The sequence below is a fragment of the Hyperolius riggenbachi genome, chromosome 1 (assembly GCF_040937935.1).
Source record: "Hyperolius riggenbachi isolate aHypRig1 chromosome 1, aHypRig1.pri, whole genome shotgun sequence".
NCBI classification, from domain to species: Eukaryota; Metazoa; Chordata; class Amphibia; order Anura; family Hyperoliidae; genus Hyperolius; species Hyperolius riggenbachi.
The window spans coordinates 621,417,639-621,430,419 of record NC_090646.1 but is presented as its reverse complement, the minus strand read 5'-3'; the positions used below and the strand labels follow the sequence as shown (position 1 = coordinate 621,430,419).

Here is a 12,781-nt window from a genome sequence, read left to right as displayed (position 1 = left end):
CGTTTCGGGCAGTGGCCCTTTCTCAAGTGCTTCTTGAGCACTTGAGAAAGGGCCACTGCCCGAAACGTTGTGCTATCATTGTATACTTTTTATGTCCGCTATCATGGAATAAAACATAAGATTGAATATTACATCCTTGGAGGGTTGAGTCCTGTATGGAATGCGTTGTGCTCCTGAGTTATGGGGTAATGGTCATTTTTAAAATGGAGGAATGAGAATTCCCTTGATCAGAGCGTGGACAAGGTCCTTCAGCCCCCAAGGCTGAGACACCAAAGTGCGCCCCTCCATCCCTCCCACCCCAGCTGTCACACACTGATTGCTATTAGACTAAGAGGGCCACAGGGCCCACAACCTCCCCAACACCTTAATATCCAGTTATCTGGCTTGCAGTCACTGCTATATATCCCCTTTTCTTATTTCTTTCTGCTTCATACACAATTAGGAATGACTGCTGTATGAATTCTGCGCCCCCTCCTACACTGCGCCCTGAGGCTGGAGCCTCTCCAGCCTATGCCTCGGCCCGGCCCTTGATCACAGTGGACAAACAGGACGCAGGAGAGGAGAAAGATGATGATGGATAGACTGTGGGAAGTAAGTATGACTTGTGTGTGTTTATTTTAACTTTTAATTTTCAGTTCAGGTTTGCTTTAAGCCTCTGATCCAAAACTTCCTGGCACTACATTTTTATGGGGACATACATAACAAAGTCTTTTGAAATTGTTTCCTGGTTGCAAAGTAAAATGAAGAGATAACTTTTAATTTACAAAACAAAAAAACGATTTTTTTTTTTTTAAATAAAAGTGGAATTTCCCTTCTTCAAGTCTGTAAGTAGCGGATTCCCCCTCATTCCTTTGTAGGTAGATAGCACTATAGCCCTTGTCACAGCAGGCGCGGCCGCTCCCGCACGCACAGCCACATGCAGCCTGTTTACTAAATGGAACTGAGCCCTTCCGCCCCGCCCACTCCCCAGATCCCAGCCAATCACTCGAGCCACTGCGGCTAATAAATAACCAGCGTCCTCTTCGCTCCTCCTCCCTCGCCTTATCATCAGTGAGTCTTCTCCGCCTCTGCGCGCCCCCGCCTCTGACAGAACGTGCGCGCCCTCGCCTCTGACAGAACGTGCGCGCCCTCGCCTGGCGCCCTCCCCGCCCCGCTGTCACCCTGGAGCGCGCAGCGCGCATGCGTCGAGCCCTGTGGAAGATGGCGGCCGACAAACAGAAGCATCATGACGCGAGGGTGAAGATCGGCCACTACATCCTGGGAGACACGCTCGGGGTGGGCACGTTCGGCAAAGTGAAGGGTGAGTGGCAGGTGGAGGCGGGGGAGGGGCTGTCATGGCTGGGGGTAGCAGGCAGGGGGCGGTATGGGAAGCAGGGGCAGGCTATGGGCAGACAGGCGGGGCTGCTCGGGCACTGGAGCTGTGGCCATACATGAGACAGTCTCCATGCAGTACAGCGGCTGATCCTGTGGGCTGACTGCTTGCCTGTTGCATGGAAGTGGTGGGAATGATTGGCAGGTGTTGCTATGGCCAGCCTGTATAGCTCCCAACTGTCCCTCTTTGGGAGCCCTGTCAGTAAATTTACCGACAGTCAGTAAACAAAGTCAACAAATCAGTAAAGTCCATGAAGAGAAATTGTGGTGTCAGTAAAAAACAAAAAAAAACAAAACCCTCTCTTTCATAGAAGATCACAGCACTTACTGCTTATCAGTTCACGTATCACTCTGGAATGTACACTGCTCTATCACGTCTGTAGACTTGGCGGCCGATCAACCATCAGATAATACAATTACTGATATTATAAAAATTGGTGCCACCAAGAGCATGCCTAATTGACAATCAAATCAATTTCGGGCTGAAATTGGTTGCATGTATCGATCTTATGTATGAATCGGACATGCTGGAAAATCTCAGGTTGGCATGCTCAATCAGGTGTGCAGCGGTAAGGGCTGCGATAATCGAGTAAAAATGTGACGGAAGCCCCCAGTTGCGTCCCCCAAATGTAAATATATCAAAGCTGGAATACACCAGCTGCTGATTGTCTGTTCTATAGAGCAGTGCTTCCGAGCGTTTCATTGAATTGCTTCTGATGCTGGCCATACACAATGCAATATTTAGGCCAATTTGACATTCAGATGATTAATTTGACAAACGTTTTGGTTACCACTGGAGCACCTCAACCTGCGGGCGACATTCAGTTTTACAGGATGGTTAAACTTTGGCTGACGTGTGCAATGTTGTATATGTTTTGATTGGTGCCATTGTTAAAGTGAATCCAAGGTGAGTGATATGGAGGCTGGCATATTTATTTACTTTTAAAGTGGACCTGAACTCTTGCACTGGGCAGAAGGAAAACCTAGAGAAATGCAACCTGTTTGTGTTTAGAGAGCACAGCCTGTTTAATTTCCCATCTCTGACTAATCACCAGTGTAATTTGACCTCTCAGGTGTCAGCTCAGGAGTCTTCTCTGCCTTGACAGAGCAGCTAATTTGTAAACACAGGATGGTAACCCGTTGTCTGCTTCAATGAAAGTAGACACTGCAGATTTATTGCAGGATTTGTATCAGCTGTTCCAAAGAAATGTTTTTCTTTAAAGGTAATGCTGTTGCTTAACGTTTAGAGCAGGGTGGAAGTTCTGATTTCAGGTCCTTTCGTTATTGAGGATGGCGGTTCTTTGGCTGACGTTGTGTGTGATATTGTAATGTTGATTGTGGTCCGGTCTGTGACATAGTAAAGCATTGTATGGGTAGATTGAGTCTTTTGAATTCAGTTTGGCTTTAAGAAAACCTGAACTGAAAATTAAAAGTCAAAATAAGCATACACAAGTCATACTTACCTTCCATGTAGTCTACTCCTCAGTGTCTTTCTCCTGTCCCGCGTCCTGTTTGTTCACTGTGATCAAGGGAATTTTCCGTCCTCCATTTTGAAAATGGCCATTACCCATAACAGCTTTCTGGTCAGCACACAGTTAAACTGTAACATCGCCCACTTGGGCCATAGGGAAACATGGACATTACCTGGTACATCAGTTTTCCTCTCAGCTATAACTGACAGCAACTGATATTTTACTGACAGCAACTGATATATTTCAGATCTGACAAAATATTGTCAGAACTGGAAGGGATTATTGTCAGAAGAAAATGGTGAGCTTCTGAGAGGAACTGATGGCAAGGTAACTATGTAATGTACATTTGAAGTTACCTCATGTGTTTATTTTAAATATTTTTACTCAGTACAGGTTCTCTTTAAAGTGATCAGTATTGTATTGCATCATCAGAACTTAAATTAACTGGTTTACTTAACGTCTATTGTCGGTGCGTCTGAGTTTTGATTCCTCTTTGGTAGGATTTATAAGCACATCCACCTCCTTCACGATGCTTCTGTGAGCCATACTTGGCTACAGCTGATTGAATTCGAGTGCTTTATACTTAGATTAATTTGTGCATATCTTGCTTGAAGTTGGCCATACATTTGTACATTCACTGTCCAACCTAAAGTTAGGCATTCACTTGTTACATTCAATCTATTAAGCCATTCAAATAAAAGAATATATTAAAAAAAATCAAAGGGGGTGTGGAGTGGTTGGAAGTGAGTGGTGCATGATCATAAACGGTATTACACTATGTGAGGCTTTTTCAGTTTGAGGAATATATCTGTGATGCAAGGTGGCACTCATATGAGAAGTTAATCTCTATTCAAGTGGATGATCCTAAGTGTCCTGATGTGCAACTAGGCCTGACTTAGGTCTTATAGTCTGGTGAGTCTGTTTCCTTGTGTGGTGGTGGATAATCTTATGACGATACCACAGACGGCAGATTACAAGCACACAACCATAGGAAAAACGTGATTGGGACTCATTTGTAGCCACTGCATAGTGTATTAGGGTTGTGTAGGCACTACCTTCTTTAAAAAAGACCTATACCACACATAGAAGGCGCTGCTCCAACTTTTATTGTATTGTTTTAATTGTATAAATATCAGGATTATTGGTTGTAACACTCATCTCTCATATTACTAGTGGAAACGGGCCCTGGTTGTTGCTTGCAGGGATTAGTACTGGTTAACACGGATGATTGGTGCAGGGCCTAGTATTGTCGTGCTATTGCCTTGGTAGGTAGAGGCAGGATTACACTTGGAAGTTGGAGCAGAGAGGGGGAGGAAAGGAACAGTTTGGCTGAGAATCGGATCTTTGGCCTCTTGCACACTGCATGCATTTCAGATTCCGATTCCGCTTTTTAATCTGTTTTTACATCCGATTCCGATTCAGATTTTTAATCTTAACTGCATGCTGCGTTTTTTGATCCGTTTTTTCTGTTGAATGTATTCAAGGAAAATCGGAAACGGAATCGGAAACGGAATCGGAATCGGAAAACGGATTTGCAGTGTGCAGGGAGCCAAATTTTTTGGGAGTGCACTTGCTATATTCTCAGCCCTGCTGGAATCGGTTTAAAGGGAATCCATCCTTTCAGAGAAGAATCGATCGTTTTTGCCACATCGGGTGGCAATGCCTGGTACACAACATGCAATTTCTCATCAGACGGGTCAAATAGATAATTTCTGAAAGATCCAATCTGATTTTTTTTTTTTCTGATCGATTTTGTATAGAAATGATCGGTAAATGATCAGAAAATTGATAGGGAATCACATCTGTCATACATTATCTATTCTACCATTCTATCTGTTAAATTGTATGTTGTGTACCAGGCATTAGTGTATGACCAGCTTAACCCACCAAGGGCTTAATGCAAACCCCCCTCCCCCTCCCCCTTTCAGGGGTACTTAAATTGGATTACATGGAAACATATGGTTGGAATTAAATGACATTTTGGAGCTGTACAAGTCTCAATATATAAATACAGTATGTGGTTCTTTCAAAAACCTATACGATATACTGTATATATCTTTTGCTTCAGATGAGGGTAGCACAACTTACACCACACCCTGTAAAGTATTCAGATTTCCTTTGTCCTACAAAGTACTTTTTGTTGCTCTTGTTTTCCTGTTGGAGTCATTTTACGCTCTTCCTGTCAGGACTGCTTAAGGGGAGTGTGGAATTCTCCCAGATGTGGACAATACAACCTCTTCAGTATTGTGGACATCTGAAGATTGTGCTGACTTTGTGAACTCTTCCCCCCCCCCCCTTATTTGAGATACATTGTGCCTACATTTACACTTTCCCAATGCACTCCCCTTAGCTACAAGTAGTACTATATGAACAATGTCATCTTATGCTTGTTAAAGGGAACCTGAAGCGAGTAAAATTTAAAATAAACACATGATGTACCTGCAAATTAATATTACATACTAACCTCACCATCAGTTCCTCTCAGAGGCTCACCATTTTCTGCTTACAGTGATTCCCTTCCAGTTCTGACAATATTTTGTCAGAACTGAAATACACCAGTTGCTGTCAGTTATATATCAGCAGCTGTCAGTTACAACTGAATGTGCAAGGTAATGTCCATGTTTCCCTATGGCTCAAGTGGGTGATATTACAGTTTAACAGTGTGCTGACCAGGAAGCTGTTATGGGGTAATGGCCATTTTTAAAATGGAGGACGGAGAATTCCATTGATCACAGTGGACAAATGGGACGCAGGAGAGGAGAAAGATTGAATAGACTACACAGGAGGTGAGTATGACCGGTGTGTGGTTATTTTGCCTTTTTTTTTTTTCAGTTCAGATTCTCTTTAACCACTTGCTGACCGCCTTAAGCCGATGGGTGGCGGCAAGGGCTGGTCCCAAACGACCGCAATACGCCCATCGGTGGCAGGCGTGGTTATGCGGCGATCGCGTCATTCGTGACGCGATTAGCTGCCGGCAACTGGCTCCCTCCCCCCTCGCGCTGTAACCCGCCGGCTGTTCGGAAACGCCGGCGGGTTACTAGCACCCGGATCGCCGCATGACAAATGTATAATAGGCTTTGTAATGTATACAAAGCCTATTATACAGGCTGCCTTCTGCCCTGGTGGTCCCAGTGTCCGAGGGACCACCAGGGCAGGCTTCAGCCACCCTAGTCTGCACCCAAGCACACTGATTCCCCCCCCCTGCCCCCTGATCGCCCACAGCACCTCTCAGAACCCCCCTGCCCACCCCCCAGACCACTGTTTGCACCCAGTCACCCCCCCTAATCGCCCATCAATCACTCCCTGTCACTATCTGTCAACTTTTTTTTTTCTTTTTTTTTTTTTTTATGCTCTAAACTGCCCCTGCTCCCTCCTGATCACCCCCCCCCCCCCCGTGTACTGTATGCCTCTATCCCCCCTGTAATAACCCACTGATCACTTGTCAATCACCTTCTGTCACTGCCACCCATCAATCAGCCCCTAACCGGCCCCTTGCGGGCAATCTGATAACTCACCCACACCAATAGATCGCCCGCAGATCCGACATCAGATCGCCTCCCAAGTGCAGTGTTTACATCTGTTCTCTACCCTAAACGCCCACTAATCACCCATCACTCACCCACTATCACCACCTGTCACTGTTACCCATCAGATTAGACCCTAATCTGCCCCTAGGGCACCCAATCACCCGTCCACACCCTCAGAACGCCCTCAGACCCCAGCCCTGATCACCTCGCCAGTGCATTGCTTGCATCTATTCCTCCCACTAATCACACCTTGAGACACCCATCAATCACCTCCTGTCACCCCCTAGCACACCTACCCATCAGATCAGGCCCTAATTTGCCCCGTGTGGGTTCCTGATCACTCGGCCAAACCCTCAGACCCCCCTTCCGATCACCTCCCCAGTGCATTGATGGCGTCTATTTTCCCCTCTAACCACCCCCTGAGAAACCCATCAATCACCTCCTGTCACCCCCCCCCCCCCCAACACTCCTATCCATCAGATCAGGCCGAATACAACCTGTCATCTAAGAGGCCACCCTGCTTATGGTTCCACAAAATGTGCCCCCTTATAGACCACCTGTCATCAAAATTTGCAGATGCTTATACCCCTGAACAGTCATTTTGAGAAATTTGGTTTCCAGACTACTCACGGTTTTGTCCCGTAAAATGCCAGGGCAGTATAGGAACCCCACAAGTGACCCCATTTTAGAAAGAAGACACCCCAAGGTATTCTGTTAGGTGTATGACGAGTTCATAGAAGATTTTATTTTTTGTCAAGTTAGCGGAAACTGATTTTTATTTTATTTTTTTCACAAAGTGTCATTTTTCACTAACTTGTGACAAAAAATAAAATCTTCTATGAACTCACCATACACCTAACGGAATACCTTGGGGTGTCTTCTTTCTAAAATGGGGTCACTTGTGGGGTTCCTATACTGCCCTGGAATTTTAGGGGCCCTAAACCATGAGGAGTAGTCTAGAAAACAAATGCCTCAAAATGACCTGTGAATAGGACGTTGGGCCCCTTAGCGCACCTAGGCTGCAAAAAAGTCACACGTGGTATCGCCGTACTCAGGCGAAGTAGTATAATGTGTTTTGGGGTGTATTTTTACACATACCCATGCCGAGTGGGAGAAATATCTCTGTAAATGGACAATTGTGTGTAGTAAAAAAAAAAAAAAAATAATTGTCATTTACAGAGATTTCTCCCACCCAGCATGATTATGTGTAAAAATACACCCCAAAACACATTGTACTACTTCTCCTGAGTACGGCAATACCACATGTGTGGCACTTTTTTGCACCCTAACTGCGCTAAGGGGCCCAAAGTCCAATGAGCACCTTTAGGCTTTACAGGGGTGCTTACAATTAGGCACCCCCAAAACGCCAGGACAGTGAACACACCCCACAAATGACCCCATTTTGGAAAGAAGACACTTCAAGGTATTCAGAGAGGAGCATAGTGAGTCCGTGGCAGAGTTCATTTTTTTTTTTTTTTTTTTTGTCACAAGGTAGAAGAAATTGAAACTTTTTATTTTCTTTTGTCAGTGTAATTTTCCGCTAACTTGTGACAAAAAAATAAAATCTTCTATGAACTCACCATGCCTCTCACTGAATACTTTGGGATGTCTTCTTTCCAAAATGGGGTCATCTGGGGGGGTATTTATACTATCCTGGAATTTTAGCACCTTATGAAACATGACAGGTGGTCACAAAAGTCAGATGCTTCAAAATGGGAAAATTCACTTTTGGCACCATAGTTTGTAAACGCTATAACTTTTACCCAATCCAATAAATATACACTGAATGTTTTTTTTTTTTTTTTATCAAAGACATGTAGCAGAATAACTTTCACGCTCAAATGTAAAGGAAATTTTACTTTATTTGAAAAATGTCAGCACAGAAAGTTACAATTTTTTTTGTCAAAATTCATGTCTTTTTTTGATGAATATAATAAAAACTAAAACTCGCAGCAGCAATCAAATAGCACCAAAAGAAAGCTGTATTAGTGATAAGAAAAGGAGGTAAAATTCATTTAGGTGGTAGGTTGTATGACCGAGCAATAAACCGTGAGAGCTGCAGTGGTCTGAATGGGGGAAAAAAGGCTCTGGTCATTAAGGGGCGAAAAGACTGTGGTCCTCAAGTGGTTAAGCAAGTAGCTTATTGACTGATTTATAGTGAGGATGTGCCTAAGCTTTGAACTGTCTCTCCCATCTGTTGGAATTTGTGATGTGCATTATTTACACACTTGTATTGTGCATAGAAATTGCAGGAAATTGATTAGTTGATAAAAATGGCTTAGGATTTAAAGGGACCCAGAGCTGTAAATTAAAGTTATACATACCTGGGGCTTCCTCCAGCCCCATCTGCTCAGATCGCCCCCATGCTGCCATCCACCACTGCCCGCGGCTTCGGGAACCCGGTCCAGTCACTGACGTCAGTCGCGGCCAGCTAGACAGGAGAAGTGCGCTCTTGGCGTATCTCCATAGTAGCTGTTGGAGAGATACGTAAAGGGCGCACTTCCCTTACGCCAGACTGGCTCTGACTGACGGAAGTGCGGAGACCCGGTTCCCGAAGCTGCGGGCAGTGGAGGACGGCGGCGTGAGTGATCGGAGCAGTTGGGTCTGGCGGAAGCCCCAGGTATGTACAAAAAATCTTATTAAATGTATAGCTCTGGTACTCTTTAAGCTTTGATCACATGCAAACCGAACATTTGTGAATTTGGTGTGCAGTGTATGGGCAGCTGACAGATCTCTCATTAGATTCTCTTGACTGGTAATGATTAGATTGTAATCTCCTCTGAGGAAGTTGTGCTGGGAACACACAGCTTGATTTAGAGCCATTTACATGGCTCTATTGATTTCCAACACGTCCGATCTCCCGCCTGATAGTTTCCGCACTCTATTCTGAATGGGAGACAATGGATAAAGATAAGAGAATCAAGTGCGAAAAACTTATCGAGCGTGAAAATCGAGCCGTGTATTCCCAGCATTAGTGACGAGACTATATCCTCTAAAGTACTACGTAAGATGTCGGCGCTATATAAATAATTATCAGGGCATTGTGTGGATTAATGTGGCTCTATGGAGTAGGACTTGAAACACCCAGAAGTACAGACTAACCAGCAAGCTGATGTGAACCAGAACTCCTAGGAGTGTAACCGTTTTAGATCTTGGTTCTTGCTTAGCAGAAGGCTCAGGTAGTGAAGGTAGCAGGAAAAAGGGGTTTGGTGCAATTGTGCTTGGCCAGTAAAATCCAGCTTTGCTGCTGGTGATTTGTGCTCAGCTAGGATAAAACTACCTGTGTAAATAGTGATCAGTAGTGGTTTGTGCAGGCTATTGTGGGGTCTTCCTGAGATGCAGTTACAGATAAACACACTGAAGTTCAGGTTTATCTTCTCTATCAGACTTGAAGTTCTCAGCTCCCTGCTGGAGGTGTGGCTATCGCTGCAGAAAAGGGTTATTGTGGGTGAAGGGTTGCCTAGCTGAGTAACTTATGGGAGTGTATAGACCTGTGCAGTCCTGTTTGTGTGCTCAGCATAGAATGACCATTCACACCACAGCAGCACAGCAACACTTGCGGCAGTGTTGGAAATAGAGCGCTGAGGACAAAAGTGCTCCTGTTTTCAGGGCATGTTGTAGGTAACCTCTGAAGCTGATTTGTTGCTGGAGTATATGATGGGGAATTAGGTTGGGCAAGGCAGCCGCTGATTCAATGATTTGCACTGTTAATTTGCTGTGCTGTCACATGGTGGAGGCTTTAGGAAGACTTAGCCTTCATAACAGTCCTCTAGATGTGCAGATGAACATTCTAGTGGTTCTGTTTTGTCAGCTGTCCTTATACTTGTGTATCTGAGTAAAGGGAAACTGCTCTGCATACCCACCTCCCAGAGCTTGTATGGGTCTTCAGGTGCCTCATTCAACGACCAACTGCCCCTACAAGGCAACAAATCTACCCACATTCCAGAAGGCTTTCTAACTAGATTTATTATAATATAAATACAGCTGAGAAATCCTAAATCAAACCACCGTCCATTAAAGCGGATCAGAGATGAAAAACGAACTGAACTAGTAACTAGTCTATATATTTTATCTAAAGTTTAGATAGTTTACATAGCAAATCTAGCTGCAAACAGCTTCAACAGTTTATGATTGTTTATTCCTGTGATACAATGACAGCAGCCATGTTCTGTTTGTCACATTGTCACAGGCTGAGGGCTGGAGATGCTATCAGCTTGCCTGTGTAAATTCAGTCCCCCTCTCCTCCTCCCTCCTCCCCTCTCCCTCTGAAATCAATGGCTAGTAACCTCCTCCTGCCCAGACTGAGCTCCCATAAGCCCTTTCTACAGTGCCAAGGCACAAAAGGAGCTGTGGGCGTGGCTTGTTTAGTTTATAGAGAATTAGAGTATTAAAACAAAGTATTTGGCTTGAGGAATGCCCTATAAACTATATGAAGGGAACGCCATTATGCAATGTGTAAAAGTTTCTCGGATCCACTTTAAGACCTGAGAAATTTGCTGCACTTGAGTAACTAAGGGAAACATGGAGCTCAGGAGAGACCTGATTGAAGACGTTATATTAGAGAAGCGATGTGTCCCATCATAAAGGTGTGAGATCAGAGGCTATTGCTTGGCAGTGTCCAGGGGAGGCCTGTAATTGTCTCGCAAGCTGTCTAGACCCACTTGATTTTGTAATTGACTTATTAATGAGGGTGCGGTGGATATTTCCTCTCCGATCACCCCCTTGTTCAAGAGGAGCTGTCAGCCATACTATCTCAGGAAAAAAAACACGTGTAGATAAATACTCGCTCTAGTTAAATAACATCTGTATTGCACTGTCTTTTGATTTTAGGGATTTTTTTTTTCTATAGTAAAAAAAAAATCCCTTCTTAGGACTCTTCATCTTAACTGTTATTGAAGCCAATCCTGATGTCATTTTCTCCCTTGCTCTCCTCTGCCTGATTGTGTATGCATTGCCCACCCTTGTCCCAGTCTTCAGGCACTCCCACCCGTCTTTGCAATAGAAAGTGCATTGTCTCAGCATGATAAATATTGGCCAATCAAAGAGGAACAGAGGTGTGGGAGGGGAAACCAGGATGGAAAGAGGCTTCAGCCAATCAGGCTGCATTAGTTAAGTCTGAGGGGAAAGAAAAGAAGCGAAAAACAATCCAGCATGCCCTGCAACTTCCTTTGTGTGGCAATGTACCAAATAAGAGTCAGGGAAACTGGGGAATGTTTTATGGATCAGAAAACAGTGGTTTTTAACGTTTTGCCTGGTTAGCATACTTATTGCTTGTTTACCAGATAAAAATTGTTCTGCCCGACAGTTACTTACAGGGTCTGTATCGGCACAGTTTATTGGCAGTCCATACTGTTTATGACGAGAAAGCATGTTAGAAGCAAATTGTGCAAATGGGGAGTGGTGCACACTGTAGTTCTTTAATCATGTGGTCAGAGTAGCCACTTGTATAGTTTCTGGGGGGGTGGGGGCGCAAAGGGAGTTTAGGTCTACTTGTTTTGTCACTTTTGCCTGGCACACATGATCCAGTTTTCCTTCAGATTGACAGTCAAATCTATTATTTTTGACAGGTCAGTCTGATTTCTGATTGTTTTTCTGATCATTGCTATATATAGTCGATCAGATAAACTATCAGAAATTGGGTTGGACCTGTTAAAAAATCGAGTTGACAGTCAATCTGACAGCATTGCGTACAGGCATTGGGTCCTAATCATGTTGTGCTTCCTGTTATGGAGCTGCTGCTGTTCAGCTACAGGATACCCGCTTGAGCTGCAGATATTGAGAACATAGTTATTCTCATATTGCAAAGGAAAGGGTGAATCTGCACTCAGATTGATCTGAGACACAGAGGTAGAGGCTGAACTTGTACATCGGTTTCCAGTTATTCCCAGTCCTTGTAGTCCACTGTATGCTCTTCCATACAGACGGTCAGCACAGGTCTGGATGCGACCCGTAAATGGCTTGCTCTGTCCAGAGCGATCTGATCACAGCCTTTTATGGGTCAGTTGTAGCTTCTAACTCTCTACCTGGCTTGCAGATACAAAGTCATCACTATTTCGCCTCAAGCGGAGAAACTGTGGGGTATAGAATTATGCCCGTGTGCAGAAACCATACGCTGTTTGTTTCAGAGGAGTCTGTATGGACAACCCTCCTCCTTTATGAGAGCCTCAGCAGCAGTAAACTCTAAGTGCTCATTCACACTGTAATAAACACATCTTCCAGAACACACAACACAATTGAACGGTGAGCGCAATTTTTTTTTTAAAGCCCCGTACAGCCTTCTATTGGTTTTGCAACGGATGGGTGGCAACATGGATGCAAAAACAGCTAGTATGTGAAGGACTCCAGCGCATCCTGAGTGGATGCACTTAGCATGCCATTTCTGCATCAGCTGGGTCCGTGGTGCAGTGTGAG

General features: G+C 44.4%; 1 protein-coding gene across 1 annotated transcript in view; it reads left to right on the top strand.

Annotated features, from left to right (window-relative positions):
- Positions 1 to 1,166: 1,166 nt before the first annotated feature.
- Positions 1,167 to 12,781, top strand: part of PRKAA1 (protein kinase AMP-activated catalytic subunit alpha 1) — a 55,380-nt gene continuing 43,765 nt past the window's right edge. Inside the window, exon 1 of the mRNA XM_068250894.1 lies at positions 1,167 to 1,300. Coding sequence (XP_068106995.1) covers positions 1,180 to 1,300 — 121 coding nt within the window. The 5' untranslated portion in view covers positions 1,167 to 1,179. The remainder of the gene's footprint in view (positions 1,301 to 12,781) is intronic.